The sequence below is a fragment of the Salmo salar genome, chromosome 07 (genome assembly GCF_965601325.2).
Source record: "Salmo salar chromosome 07, fSalSal1, whole genome shotgun sequence".
NCBI lineage: Eukaryota > Metazoa > Chordata > Actinopteri > Salmoniformes > Salmonidae > Salmo > Salmo salar.
In genome coordinates, this window is record NC_138297.1 from 28,439,073 (window position 1) to 28,454,417 (window position 15,345).

At 40.1% G+C, this 15,345-nt stretch overlaps 2 protein-coding genes across 2 annotated transcripts; both read left to right on the forward strand.

Annotated features, from left to right (window-relative positions):
* The first annotated feature begins 671 nt into the window (after positions 1 to 671).
* LOC106609011 (SLAM family member 8) lies at positions 672 to 5,375 on the forward strand. Its single transcript, XM_014207332.3, has 7 exons — positions 672 to 999; positions 1,875 to 2,177; positions 2,417 to 2,686; positions 2,859 to 2,966; positions 3,174 to 3,232; positions 3,317 to 3,394; positions 3,523 to 5,375. Exons 1-7 carry the CDS (start codon positions 927 to 929, stop codon positions 3,601 to 3,603), a joined length of 972 nt encoding a protein of 323 aa, XP_014062807.3. The 5' UTR covers positions 672 to 926; the 3' UTR covers positions 3,604 to 5,375.
* Positions 5,376 to 10,299: 4,924 nt separating this feature from the next.
* Positions 10,300 to 15,145, forward strand: LOC145880015 (SLAM family member 8-like). Its single transcript, XM_082977521.1, has 6 exons — positions 10,300 to 11,762; positions 13,598 to 13,900; positions 14,150 to 14,419; positions 14,592 to 14,699; positions 14,804 to 14,862; positions 14,947 to 15,145. Exons 1-6 carry the CDS (start codon positions 11,690 to 11,692, stop codon positions 15,043 to 15,045), a joined length of 912 nt encoding a protein of 303 aa, XP_082833647.1. The 5' UTR covers positions 10,300 to 11,689; the 3' UTR covers positions 15,046 to 15,145.
* The last annotated feature ends 200 nt before the right edge of the window (positions 15,146 to 15,345 follow it).

Consider the following 15,345-nt stretch of genomic DNA (forward strand, 5'->3'; position numbering starts at 1 on the left):
GTCACTGTTCCAGTTAGGGGGTTTCTGTGTCTATGTGTTTATGACTATGTGGTCAAACAGACAGCCGGAAGCCAGGTCATTGTCACTGGTCCTGATAAAATAAAACAGGTCGCCACGGAGACCACAAGTCACAGGAAGTGACATCACCACAAGATGTTGACTGAAACATAGAAGGGGGGCCTTTGTCAGTAACCTGGGACCCATTACCTTCCAAAAAATTTGGCTGGTGTTTTATGTCCCTCAGTCACACTGACCTATAAGCATGCAGAAGAAGTCATGCAAACACTTCTGCAGGCATATGAAGCCTTGATGAAAATGCACACAAACTGCTTTGATATTTTTGCTCTCTCTCACTCACTCTCTCTAACCCCCTCACTCTCTCTCTTTCGTTCTCTTTTGTTCTCTCTCTCTCTCTCTCTCTCTCTCTATCTCTATATCTATTTCTCTATCACTTTCTTCCTTTCTTTCTCTGTCTCTGTCTCACTCTCTCCCCCCGAGCCCTCTATCTTTCTCTGCAACTTTGAGTGGTTTGCTCATAAAGTAACAAGTTACCGGTATCTGTGAAACACCATGACCAAGACCATGAAGCACACAACCAGCAGCAGATAGGAAACACATGCTCCAAAACCACCACGATCAGACTGATCAACACAGTGACAGACCCCAAACACACCCACGCCTCATTGTCTAACGCTCAATCTGAGTGAAGGGGTATTTTCAGAGAGCAACTATAGAATGTGACTTCCTTTTCAACTAACATACAGGAATTATTTTATAGAACAGCAGCCCTCATCAAAAGGAAGTCTCTGCTCTTTTTCTACTCTACTATTCCTTCTCGGTGTGTATCGGTTAGTCAACTGCTAGCTACCAGTGACAGTGATAGATAAGGACATACAGCCAGAGGAAACAGTCAAAGCCTTACAGAGATGTCTGGTGGTCCCTTCTCCTGCTTCTCCAAACAGGGAATACTACTTCTCCTACTCTCCAACCTCCAATATGGTAAGTTTTGTAAAAAAATAAATATATTTATCCTGTTTATGCTTTGTATATCTATTGCATGTGCTTTCTTGAATTATGAAGTTAGTTAAACCGTTAGCTTTCTCTAACTTCCTTGTTGGTCTTTGCAACGATGTGTATTGACTGTAGAATGCCTTGCCATCAGTGATTGGTGGGTATATAGAATCTTTTGCTTTATTACTGTTTGATAACACCTACATAATACCTATATTCAGGAACATATCATGATGAAGTGATTCTGCAGTTTTGAATGAGTGCCAATGGTGTGGTTGGGTCAGCAGCTGTTGCATTGTGTTTGTTTCGGGGTAGACTTTGAAAATTGAGATATTAAAGACATGATAGATCAGACGCATTGTTTATAAAGGAGTGAAAGAGACTGGGTTTTATGTCAGAAGGTAATGGGTCTCTGTAGAAGGACCAGTGGCGGTTCTAGAACATTTCAACTGGGGGGGCCAAGCTGGGGCCAATGGTACTGTTAGAGGGGCCAGTTACATTAGACGTGATTGTTGTCATATCATTTTCTTCATTGCATTGCAGGCATTTGCAGGCAAAATACCTTGTTCATTATCATTAGTGTTGCCACTGTCTAATAACGGATGTAAAAAAAGAACGATTGCAAAAATTAGTTATGTAAAAATGATTTCATACTCCACATTTAGGGGGGCCACAGGGGGTCCAAAATTGTTGTCACAGGGGCACTGGCCCCACACTGTAACAAGTATTACAGTGTAACAATGAGTAATTACAACACTTGCTACATCATACTACATGAATAATTACACAGTAATAAGATTATTGTAATATAGTGTGCAGCCATTGATTGATGTCAGAATAATGTGTGTATTTGGGTGTTTCAGGTGTAGGTGTTACTCTGATCATCAACAAGAGAGTGGGGGACTCCGTGGAGCTGCTGGCAGGCTTAGAGAGGGAACATTTCAAATCCTTGGAGTGGAAGTACATGGGAAAGGATATTGCAGAATTCAACTCAGAAGTTGTATATTCACCTGGATCCCAGTTTGAGGGGAGACTAAAGATGAACACCAAAAACTTCAGTTTAACAGTCAGAGAACTGACACTGCAAGACTCAGGGGATTTTATACTTACAGGAGAAGAGGACAAAGGTCAGATTGACAGTAAGACCATCACTCTGAAGGTCCACGGTAGGCTGTTTTCATCATTTTTGCATCCTATTTTGATATCATTCTTATTTATATACATGACCACAGCTGATGGTCTTTACACTATAACACTGAATTTGTGGTTTTATACTGACCTCACTCACCATGCTTTGTTACATTTCAATCACATTTTCAGGTCATCTATCTCCTGGTGGTATGGCAATGGTAGGATTAATTTAGAAGACTGATTATGAGTCTCTATCTCTCTCCTGGTTGGTCAGAGCCTATATCCAAGGTGGCGATCCAGACAGACATCAAGCTATTGGCCAACCACTCCTGTACGGTACGGCTGGTGTGCAACGTGTCCTGCTACTCCAACATTATCTACACCTGGGAGAGAGACAATGAGATCTACGGGGACGCCCAGCAGATTCACTTCTCTCTCTCACCAGCAGAGGGAGACATCAGTGTAAAGTGCAACGCCTCCAACCTAGTCAGTTGGAAAACTGCCTCTACGACAGTAAAGTGTAGTAATGACACAACCGCCCCAGGTACCTAGATATCATAATAATCCCTTCCATACACTTTCAGTGTGCTTATACGCTTATGTTGTCAAATATAATATGTAATGCATGTGATTACATTGGAAGTATATGATATAGAGCCATTTAGTCTTTATCATATTGTATAGTCTAATCGTGTGTGTTGTACAATATGTGACAGGACTGGTGTGGTTTACCATCTACATCGGAGTAACAGTGGGAGGCGCTGTGGTGCTGATCCTCACTGTAGCAGTGGCAGTGTGCTACTGCAGGGGCCGAAGTAACACAGGTATGTACAGCTTAGGGGCCTCTACTATACTTAAAGTGACATTTCAGGTTGTTCTATAAGTATTCTTCAGCTGATATGATTTTTGGGGGGGATTTGGTAGAACTTAGAAAAAGAGTGAGACCCCTCATTAATTCCTGGGTATGTTTGTTGATATCCTGTATAAAATGTTTCTCTGATTGGTTGATATTTTGTTCTTATAATACACAGCAGGACTAACTGACAACACAATATATGCTGATGTTATGATCAAAACAAGAAGTAGAGATGTAAGTATGCATTGCCGTTATTATGTATCTGAATGTGTGGAAGCTGTATGTACTGTATTGTAATGGGCTGTATTTTGATTCCAGACAAGATCAAACAGTCATGTAAACCCAATATCCATCTATGAAACTGTCAATGATCTGGTTATCCCAGGATTGAACAAGGTAAGATATAAATGGTCATAATGGTAAAATGTCTGTGGTTGAATGGAAGACTATGTAGTCCACTTTGAGAGTAGTCTATACCTTCTTGATGCTGAAACAGTTTCTTCTTGACTGTCTGTCACATGTAGCCGCAGACTCTGTATGACAAGATCGCATTTGGACGCCCAGAAGGCACCCTCATCTCCCCACCAGAAAGTACTGTGAGCTGAACAGGATGTGGTCATAGGCTGGGCCTTCCATAGATATAGAACCCTCTGCATGCTCTGCATCTTACACGTGTATATTCTGAAGATAAGCCTAGATGTAACTGTCTATTTTCTTTTATTTCCTTCTCCCCTTGATGATTCTCATATATACAGTATGTCATAAGGCCTTATGCCTTTCTTTGAAGGCCTAGTTACAATTCGGAGATTCTGAAATGTGTAATAGGCAGTAGAAGGAGTGGTGATATAGACAAGCTCATATGTCGAATTTCTATTTTCTAGATTAAAGAAAATATATGTAGATAATAGCATGACATTGATTAGTGAGGTGGATTTATGCCTGTGAATAGAAAGTGTACTCTGTTGCATCAGGATTATGTGCTCGCCAGGCATTGATGAGGTTGTAATCAGAGAGTATACGACTACAAAGATGTGGATTGTAGTTGGTCTTATTTTTTGTATTTTTTGTATTTTTTTGGTAATTATTTATATATTTACTGTTTTATTCACATGTTTTCAAGTTCCGGTGATAAATCATGCATTCCGATTCTTGCATAGATTGTAATGGGCGCATATTATGTGTGTAAAATACTTTTTTGAAGGTTGTACTGAATATGATGAGCTAAGCTAATTCCAGCTATATGTGGAGCCATGTTTGTTGAGGGGTTTGATGTCATCGTCTGTTGGACCAACGATGCAGACCCAGTAGACTGAGGGGTTATGTTGTTGCTATGTGACCAGTGACCATATTAGTTTCTATATTGTGATCCACAAGAATATGGAGTAGTTACAGTCCTGAAGGGAGCGATAAGAAACCCCAGATGTTTACCTTAGTGAACATAATAATATGTTTTTAACTGATTTCCCCTGTAACCTTTCTCACCCCATGTTGGTTTCTAAACACATGTTGTACATGTGTCCCACACTCTACACTCTACAACAAACCACTTCGATATTTTTTTAGGTACATTTTTGATAAAAATGGATTCATGATTTCAACATGTGTTTGTGTATGAAGACTAATTACCTAATCTAATAAGCCTTTAAGAGAAAAACGAATAAGACATTAATGGAATTGAAGACAGTTTCATGCTTTAGCTTTGTTTTTGGTGTTTTATCCCTTATTGAGAAAACAGTGCAAAAGCTTAGTAAATGGCTCTCAAAGGAAATTGCAGCAAATATGGTGTAGATATGAAGTAAGAAAGTGACCACCCTCTGTAAGAACCTGAGCTTGTGCCATGCAGACCTGGTTAGTGTGGTGGTGTGCATTTAACCAAGTCATTACTCAGGAACTAAAGAGTGGTGCTAACTCATTGGTTGCAAAATGTGCTCTCAATGACAATGAATATAAAATGCAATATTTGTTGGATGTGTTATAGTATCAAGTTGTGATTATTGTAAATGGTTGAGGGTTACTTTGCTACAGTTATAGTAAACTGTGTTAAGAGATTGTAACGCCCTGGCCATAGAGAGGGGTTTTTTGTTCTTTATTTTGGTTAGGCCAGGGTGTTACATTGGGTGGGCGTTCTATGTTCCTTTTTCTATGTTTTTGTATTTCTTTGTTTTGGGCCGTGTGTGTGTGGCTCCCAATCAGGCACAGCTGAGGTTCGTTGTTTCTGATTGGGAGTCACACATAAGGAGCATGTTTTTCCTTTGGGTTTTGTGGGTAATTGTTTCTGTTGAGTGTTTTGCACCTGACAGGACTGTTTGGCTGTCAGTTTTCTTGTTTTGTTTTGTATAGTGTTCTTTCTGTCATTAAAATTCAAATTGAACACTAACTCCGCTGCACCTTGGTCAACTCTCTCTCCCGACAGCTGTTACAGAGATTAATGAGTGGAGTTTTAGTGATTTTGGTCTCTGTACACTCTCTGTGTACAGAACATGGGAAGTCAATGGCCATTTAAAGCTGCAGTCCGCTATTCAAACAACCACAAAAATGACACCCTTCCTCTTGTTGTGGTATATACGACTGACGGATGGAGCTAAGGAAATTCATTCATCTACATTATTTACAATAATTGTCATAAAATAAACCGTATATTTTGGGTTATGAAGGGATAAGACTTGAATTGCTCTGATTCATTTAAAAGTAAAGAAATCAATGCAGAAATTGCAGATTGCACCAGTAAAATAAAGTACAGGATGGATTTGGTAAACAGTAACATGAATATGGCGTGTTGTTATTTATTTCAGGTTTATATTGATGCAATGTGACTTTCTTTGTTGTAGTGCTGAGTACACACATCTACTCTGGACACTCTGAAGACGATGATGGTAGATATTTGTGCACTTGATTAAGCCTTGATCTCCTAATGCTTCATCAAATGTTTTATTTGTAATTTTTAAAGCTGCTTTTGGATAGATATATTTTGTGTTTTGAGTGACTCAAAAGGATCCAGCCCTTTAAAAATGTTGGCCTAAAATGACAGACCCAAATCTAACTGCCTGTAGCTCAGGCCCTGAAGCAAGGATATGGATATCCTTGGTACCATTTGAAAGGAAGCACTTTGAGGTTTGTGGAAATGTGAAAGGAATTTAGGAGAATATAACACAATAGATCTGGTAAAAGATAATATTACAAAAATACAACAGTTATTTTGTATTTTTTTTTGTACAAAATAGACTGATCCAATTAACCATTGCATTTCTGTTCGAAATGTATCAAGACTTCCCAAATGTGTCTAATTTCTTTATTAATCACTTTCATGTTCAAAATTGTGCACTCTCCTCAAACAATAGCATGGTATTCTTTCACTGTAATAGCTACTGAAAATTGGACAGTGCAGTTAGATTAACAAGAATTTAAGCTTTCTGCCAATATCAGATATGTCTATGTCCTTGGAAATGTTCTTGTAACTTACAGCCTCATGCTAATCACATTAGCCTATATTAGCTCAACCGTCCCGCGGAAGGGCCACCGATCCCGAATTAAGCAATTGCTGGTTTTATTTTGTGCAGGACAGGCAATGGGTTTTCTGACCATACAACCCAAATCCTCCCACATATTGAGTGGAGAGTCTGTCACTCTCAGATGTAACATACAGAGGGGAGAAGTCACTGACTGGAAATACACATGGCGCAAGGATGATGTAGAATCAATCAGTAGGAAGCATGAATATGAGATCAGTGAGGTTAAGATTTCAGACAGTGGTGACTACAGTTATCTGGGTACACATATTGATCAGAAGAAAGATTCTAAGTGGAGTGATGCAGTCAGACTGACGGTGACAGGTATATCATCTTATCTCTCACTCACATCACTACCTCCATGCCCATAATAACTTGACATTGTGCCCCATTTTAAGAACGCTATTTCAAGGTCTGCCTACCATTGCTGTTCAGATTCCTCCATTAATTAAATGTAATTTCATGTAATAATTGAAGAAATATGGTGTATGGTACTAAGATCATACTTTTAACTGATTGGTGCGCTAACTGCATTTGTCTTCATTGAACTGTTTCCACAGCTCTGCCTACAGCCTCAGTGAAGATAGTCACTACCCAGGAGACACTGTACTCTGGAGACACAGTCAAGCTGCAGTGTGAACTTTCAGACTACACAGACTGGACTTACCACTGGTTAATAAATAAAGAAGGGCCTTCCAGGCAGACCAGTAAAACCACCACCATCTATCTCTCTGATCAGGCTGGTCAGTACCATTGTGAGGGGACAAGGACAAGACGGACCCAAAATTCATATCTCAGCTCATCTCTCCACATCAACATCACTGGTGAGCTCAATATTTATCTTCAATCACTTCTGGACTTTCTATATTCTGAGCCTTTGAGGGTTATTCTAATTACAGATATACTGTATACAATGTAAATTCTAACTGAATGGAGTCAACATACCCCTATGTAAAATCAACCTCAATCAAAATTTAAGTGCAACAGATAAATGATTTAAAATGACCAACCATGTATCCAGATGTTTTGATATTAGCTCTCTGTTTTCTTAGCTCTTCCTGAAACTACACTGACCGTGAATCCAAATCCTGCATACACTGGAGAGACAGTAACTCTGACGTGTTCAGTGGGGTCTGACAGTGGCTGGAGCTATACATGGTACAAAGACAACACTAAGAAAGTAGTGACCTTGTCTGGCAGACACACTACAACAGGAGCCACCTTCACCATAAGTAGAGCTGCTGAGTCTGACCAGGGTCTCTGCTGGTGTCAGGGAGAGATCCAGTCCAGACCCGTATCATCAATCATCAGTGATCCTGTCACTATCACTGTGAAAGGTGAGTAATTGTGTGTTTTTGTACACCTGACTGTATATGTATTCTGATGACTAGATCTTGGTAAGTCAGACAGTTCAGAATGCATACTGTATGTTCAGAAATGACAACTTATGATATGGTCATGTTGTGATGAATTCTGATCAACAATATTTTACAACTTCTCTAGGATAGGGGGCAGTATTTTGACGTCCGGATGAAAGGCGTGCCCAAATTAAACTGCCTGCTTCTCCGGCCCAGAAGGTAGGATATGCATATTATTAGTTGATTTGGATAGAAAACACTCTGAAGTTTCTAAAACTGTTTGAATGATGTCTGTGAGTATAACAGAACTCATATGGCAAGCAAAAACCTGAGAAAAAATCCAACCAGGAAGTGACTTGTGGTTTATATATCTAATCCCTATTCAAACTACAGTATCTGTGGGGTCATTTTGCACTTCGTAATGCTTCCATTGGCTGTCAACAGCCTTTAGAAACTTGTTTCATGCGTCTACTGTTACTGGGCAGAGAATAGGAGCTCAGTCAATCAGTGGACTGCCTGGGAGCAGTGAGTTGTTTTCTGCGCCGGCACTCTGGCGCGCCGCTCCTTCTTTTTCCTCTGCAATGAATACGCTATGGTCCGGTTGGAATATTATCGACGTTTTATGTTAAAAAGACCCTAAGGATTGATTGTAAACATTTTTTGACATGTTTCTACGAACGGTAATGCAACTAATAGACTTTTTGTCTCTGGTTTTGAGCTCTCGCGTTATGCCTTTGGATTAGTGATCTGAACGCGCGAACAAAACGGAGGTATTTGGACATAAATATGGAGTTTTTCGAACAAAAATAACATTTATTTTGGAAGTGGGAGTCCTGGGAATGCATTCCGGCGAAGATCAGCAAAGGTAAGGGAAGATTTATAATACTAATTCTGAGTTTAGTTGACTCCAGAACTTGGCGGGTAACTGTATAGCTTGCTTTGATGGCTGAACTCTGTACTCAGAATATTGAAAAATGTGCTTTCTCCGTAAAGTTATTTTAAAATCTGACAGAGCGGTTGCATTAAGGAGAAGTGTATCTATAATTCTTTCAATAACTGTTGTAAATTTTATCAACGTTTGTGATGAGTATTTTTGTAAATTCATGTGCTCATTCACCAGTGGTTTTAGTGGGAATACATTTTCTGAACATCACGCGCCAATGTAAAATGGGGTTTATGGATATAAATATGAACTTTATCAAGCAAAACATACATGTATTTTGTAACATTGAGTCCTGGGAGTGTCATCTGATGAAGATCATCAAAGGTTAGTGATTAATTGTAGCTGTATTTCTGGTTTTTGTGACGCCTCTCCTTGCTTGGAAAATGGCTGTGTGGTTTTTCTTGTCTCGGCGCTGTCCTAACATAATCTAATTTTATGCTTTCGCCGTAAAGCCTTTTTGAAATCGGACACTGTGGTTGGATTAAGGAGAATCATATCTTTACAATGGTGTATAATACTTGTATGTTTGGGAAATTTGAATTATGAGATTTTTGTTGTTTAGAATTTGCCGCCCTGCTATTTCACTGGCTGTTGATAGTGTGTACCGCGGGTGGGACGCTAGCGTTGTTTAGGCGCTGTCCTAACATAATCTCATAATCTCTGTCCCAGAGAGGTTTTAAGGTTGGGGAAAGGGTTGTCCAACTGAATATATTCAACTGAAATGTGTCTTCCACATTTAACCCAACCCCTCCAAATCAGCAAGGTGTGGGTGCTGCCTTAATCAACATCCAGGTCTTTGGCACAGGGGGAACATTGGATTAATTGCTGTAATGGGCGTCGTATAGAGGGGACCGAGGCGCAGCGTATTGAGTGCTCATGTTGTATTTGAATGAAATCGAACACTTAGACAAATAAACAAAACGACAGCCAACAGTTCTGTCAGGTTACACAAATGAAACAGAAAACAACTACCCACAAAAACCAAGTGGGAAAAGGCTGCCTAAGTATGGCTTCCAATCAGAGACAACGATAGACAGCTGCCTCTGATTGGAAACCATACCCGGCCAAAACATAGAAACAAAACACATAGAATGCCCACCCCCTATCACCCCCTGTCCTAACTAAACAGAGAAAAAACAGCTCTCTTAGGTCAGGGCGTGACAATTGCATTGCTCAGAATTACAGATTTCTACTTTTTCAGCTCAGGGATTCAATCCAGCAATCTCCCGGTTTATGGCCCAACACTCTAACCACTAGGTTACCTAATGTGATAATATTTGTTTGTGCAGAGAGACCTGTGGCTGTTCTGACCCTCCAACCCAACTGGCCCCAGATATTCAGTGGAGAGACTGTCACTCTCAGATGTGACATACAGGGGGGGAGATTGAGTATTATTTTTCTAACAGTGAGAAGTCAGTCTACTCCAAAACAGAGCCTGAGTACAGAATCAGTCCTGCAAAGAATGGTCTATATACCTGTGAAGGTCTTCAGAAAATAAATGGCTTAAAACACTCCCAGACAAGTAATGCTATACAATTGACCGTGTTAGGTAAGTCTGTTTTTATGGGATTGAAAGAGAAAGACAGAAGGGATGAGGTCAAATAGCAGACAGTGAGATCAATGATGGAACAAAACTATAGTTTGATTTTGGGGTACAATACCATTATAGAAAATAACGTAACTGCCCCATGAGCAAAGTTCAAAAGTCGTACCCCATCAGCTGAAGACCATTGAGATTTTCGGAATTACTTTTTGGGGAAGATTGTGCCTGAAGAGAACAGTTCTTCTCAGTTTTATGATGTCATATACTCTGCAGGAGTTCTGAGGAGCTAGTAACCTACGTATGAATGACTACCTGTTCTCCCATATTGCCTCCTCATCCTACAGACAGGACATAACGATTAGTGACATTAGTTGTGTATGACTCTTACCGCTATTTTCAGTGTCCCTGCATGGTCTGGAAGGTCACTGTTCCAGTTAGAGGGTTCCTGTGTCTATGTGTTTATGTCTATGTGGTCAGACAGACAGCCGGCAGCCAGGTCATTATCACTGGTCCTGATATTATAAAACAGGTCGCCATGGAGACCACAAGTCACAGGAAGTGACATCACCACAAGATGTTGCCTGAAACATAGAAAGGGGGCCTCTATCAGTAACCTGGGACCCATTACCTTCCAGAAAAAGTTGGCAGGTGTTTCATGTCCCTCAGTCACACTGACCTAGGAGCAGGCAGAAGAAGTCATGCAAACACTTCTGCAGGCATATGAAGCCTAGATGAAAATGCACACAAACTGCTTTGATATTTTTGCTCTCTCTCACTCACTCACTCTCTCTAACCCCCCCACTCTCTCTCTCTTTTGTTCTCTTTTGTTCTCTCTCTCTTTCTCTGTATCTATTTCTCTATCACTTTCTCTCTTTCTCTCTCTGTCTCTGTCTCACTCTCTCTCTCTTCCCCCGAGCCCTCTATCTTTCTCTGCAACTTTGAGTGGTTTGCTCATAAAGTAACAAGTTACCCGGAATCTGTGAAACACCATGACCATGAACCACACAACCAGCAGCAGCTAGGAAACACACACTCTGAAACTTCCACCATCAGACTGATCAACACAGTGACAGACCCCAAACACACCCACGCCTCATTGTCTAACGCTCAGTCTGAGTGAAGGGTTATTTCAGAGAGCAACTATAGAATGTGACTTCCTTTTCAACTAACATACAGGAATTATTTTATAGAACAGCAGCCCTCATCAAAAGGAAGTCTCTGCTCTTTCTCTACTCTACTATTCCTTCTCGGTGTGTATCGGCTAGTCAACTGCTAGCTAGCTACCAGTGACAGTGCTAGATAAGGACATCAGCCAGAGGAAACAGTCAAAGCCTTACAGAGATGTCTGGTGGTCCCTTCTCCTGCTTCTCCAAACAGGGAATACTACTTCTCCTATTCTCCAACCTCCACTATGGTAAGTTTTGTAAAAAAAAATAATATTTATCCTGTTTATGCTTTGTATATCTATTGCATGTGCTTTCTTGAATTATGAAGTTCGTGAAACCATTAGCTTTCTCTAACTTCCTTGTTGGTCTTTGCAACGGTGTGTGTTGACTGTAGAATGCCTTGCCATCAGTGATTGGTTGGGTATTTAGAATATTTTGCTTTATTACTGTGTGATAACACCTATATTCAGGAACATTTTACATTTACATTTTTAGTCATTTAGCAGACGCTCTTATCCAAAGCGACTTACAGTAGTGAATGCATACATTTCATAAAAAAATGTTTTCCCGTACTGTTCCCCCGTGGGAATCGAACCCACAACCCTGGCGTTGCAAACACCATGCTCTACCAACTGAAGAACATATCATGATGAAGTGATTCTGCAGTTTTGAATGAGTACCAATGGTGTGGTTGGGTCAGCATCTGTTGCATTGTGTTGGTTACGGGGTAAACTTTGAGAATTGAGATATTAAAGACATGATAGATCAGACACATTGTGTATAAAGGAGTGAAAGAGACTGGGTTTTATGCCAGAAGGTAATGGGTCTCTGTAGAAGGACAGATGGCTTTGGAATGTGCTGGGTGGACAGGAGGAGGTCACAGGATTGCTATAGGGGAAGCGGTTAGACATCTGTGGATAAGGCGAAGAAGGGGTTGAGGTCAGGAGGTCAGATCAGATCCCCTGAAGGGAGAAATAAGGGTTTATTATCCTATTACCCTCTTCCTGTCAAACCATAAGATGTAAGGATTGGAGAGAAGGAGGAGTATATATACTTGTGATGGAGTACATATATTTGTGATGGAGTATATATACTTGTGGAGTATATATACTTGTGATGGTGTATACATACTTGTGATGGAGTATATATACTTGTGGAGTATATGTACTTGTGATGGAGTACATATACTTGTGATGGAGTATATATACTTGTGATGGAGTATATATACTTGTGATGGTGGCAACATGTCTTTGTCTGACTACAGCTGTGTTGACCCTTTGGGAAGAATTCAACTTGTTTAAGCTTCTCTAGTGTCTAAGAACCTAACAATTGCTTCTAGAATGCAACAGATGTGAAGACCCTGTGCCTAATGGCTGTCATTTATTAAATTTAAGGCAATACAGGACTGTATCAAATAATTGTTTTTATTACATAATAAGATACACTGCAGGACTAGGGTAACTGCAGTTATGCCCTAAATACCACACCTCATTGAGTTGTAACTTTATTTTGTCTTAATTCATGACAGATGTTTTTTCGTGTAAGGGTTTATAATTCATTACTTCAGACTGACATGTATTTATAATGTCGCCAACGCTGTATATGACACATGTCAGGTGAATAATTAAACATTAAACACAGTGGGAGTTGTACTTGTGAGCTGAAGAGGGGTTATCAGATCCACCCCCACTTCTCTTTTCCTGTCATCTCATTCTGTTCTGCTGAATGTGGGGGACGAGTTCACTTTAATGAAGTAAAATAGGACCCAAACACTCAGATATGTAAATATATAAAGTGCAAATATGTAAAGTATAATTTACAGTATAAATGAAACGTAGAAATGCGCTAAATAAATCCAATCCATTATTTTCTATTGTTGATTAGGTAGGACTTTGCATTTTAGTGTATTATTGTGTATTTATTCAGGTAGGCACACTGTAACAAGTATTACAGTGTAACAATGAGTAATTACAACACTTGACACATCGTACTGCATGAATAATTACACAGTAATAAGATCATTGTAATATAGTGTGCAACCATTGACTGATGTCAGAATAACGTGTGTATTTGTGTGTTTCAGGTTTAGGTGTTCATCTGATCATCAACAAGAGAGTGGGGGACTCCGTGGAGCTGCTGGCAGGCTTAGAGAGAGGACATTTCAAATCATTGGAGTGGAAGTATATGGGAAAGGATATTATAGAATTCAACTCAGAAGTTGTATATTCACCTGGATCCCAGTTTGAGGGGAGACTAAAGATGAACACCAAAAACTTCAGTTTAACAGTCAGAGAACTGACACTGCAAGACTCAGGGGATTTTCTACTGACAGGCGAAGGGGACAAAGGTCAGATTGACAGTAAGACCATCACTCTGAAGGTCCACGGTAGGCGTTATCATAATTTTGCATCCTATTTTGATATCATTCTTATTTATATACATGACCACATCTGATGATCTTTACAATATAAATCTCAATATGTGGTTTTATACTGACCTCACTCACCATGCTTTGTTACATTTCAATCACATTTTCAAGTTTTATCCTCTGTTGTCTTTCTCCTGGTGGTATGGCTATGGTAGGATTCATTTAGAAGACTCATTATGAGTCTCTATCTCTCTCCTGGTTGGTCAGAGCCTATATCCAAGGTGGCGATCCAGACAGACATCAAGCGATTGGCCAACCACTCCTGTACGGTACGGCTGGTGTGCAACGTGTCCTGCTACTCCAACATTACCTACACCTGGGAGAGAGACAATGAGATCTACGGGGACGCCCAGCAGATTTACTTCTCTCTCTCACCAGCAGAGAGAGACATCAGTGTAAAGTGCAACGCCTCCAACCTAGTCAGTTGGAAAACTGCCTCTACGACAGTAAAGTGTAGTAATGACACAACCGCCCCAGGTACCTGGATAACATAATAATCCCTTCCATACACTTTCAGTGTGCTTATACACTTATGTTGTCAAATATAATATGTAATGCATGTGATTACATTGGATGTATATGATATAGAGCCATTTAGTCTTTATCATATTGTATAGTCTAATCATGTGTGTTGTACAATATGTGACAGGACTGGTGTGGTTTACCATCTACATCGGAGTATCAGTAGGAGGCGCTGTGGTGCTGATCCTCACTGTAGCAGTGGCAGTGTGCTACTGCAGGGGCCGAATTAACACAGGTATGTACAGCTTAGAGGCCTCAACTATACTAAAAGGGACATTTCAGGTGGTCCCTGTATGAAATGTTTCTGATTGGTTGATATTTTGTTCTTATAAAACACAGCAGATCTAACTGACAACACAATATATGCTGATGTTATGATCAAAACAAGAAGTAGAGATGTAAGTATGAATTGCCATTATTATGTATCTGAATGTGTGGAAGCTGTATGTACTGTATTGTAATGGGCTGTATTTTGATTCCAGACAAGATCAAACAGTCATGTAAACCCAATATCCATCTATGAAACTGTCAATGATTTGGTTATCCCAAGATTGAACAAGGTAAGATATAAATGGTCATAATGGTAAAATGGAAGACCATGTAGTCTACTTTGAGAATAATCACTACCTTTCTTGATGCTGAAACAGTTTCTTCTTGATTATCTGTCACATGTAGCCGCAGACTCTGTATGCCAAGATTGCAGTTGGACGCCCAGAAGGGTCCCTCCTCTCCCTACCAGAAAGTACTGTGAGCTGAACAGGATGTGTTCATAGGCTGGGCCTTCCATAGATATGGAACCCTCTGCATGCTCTGCATCTTACACGTGTTTATTCTGAAGATAGGCCTAGATGTAACTGTCTATTTGCTTACTTTTACTTCCT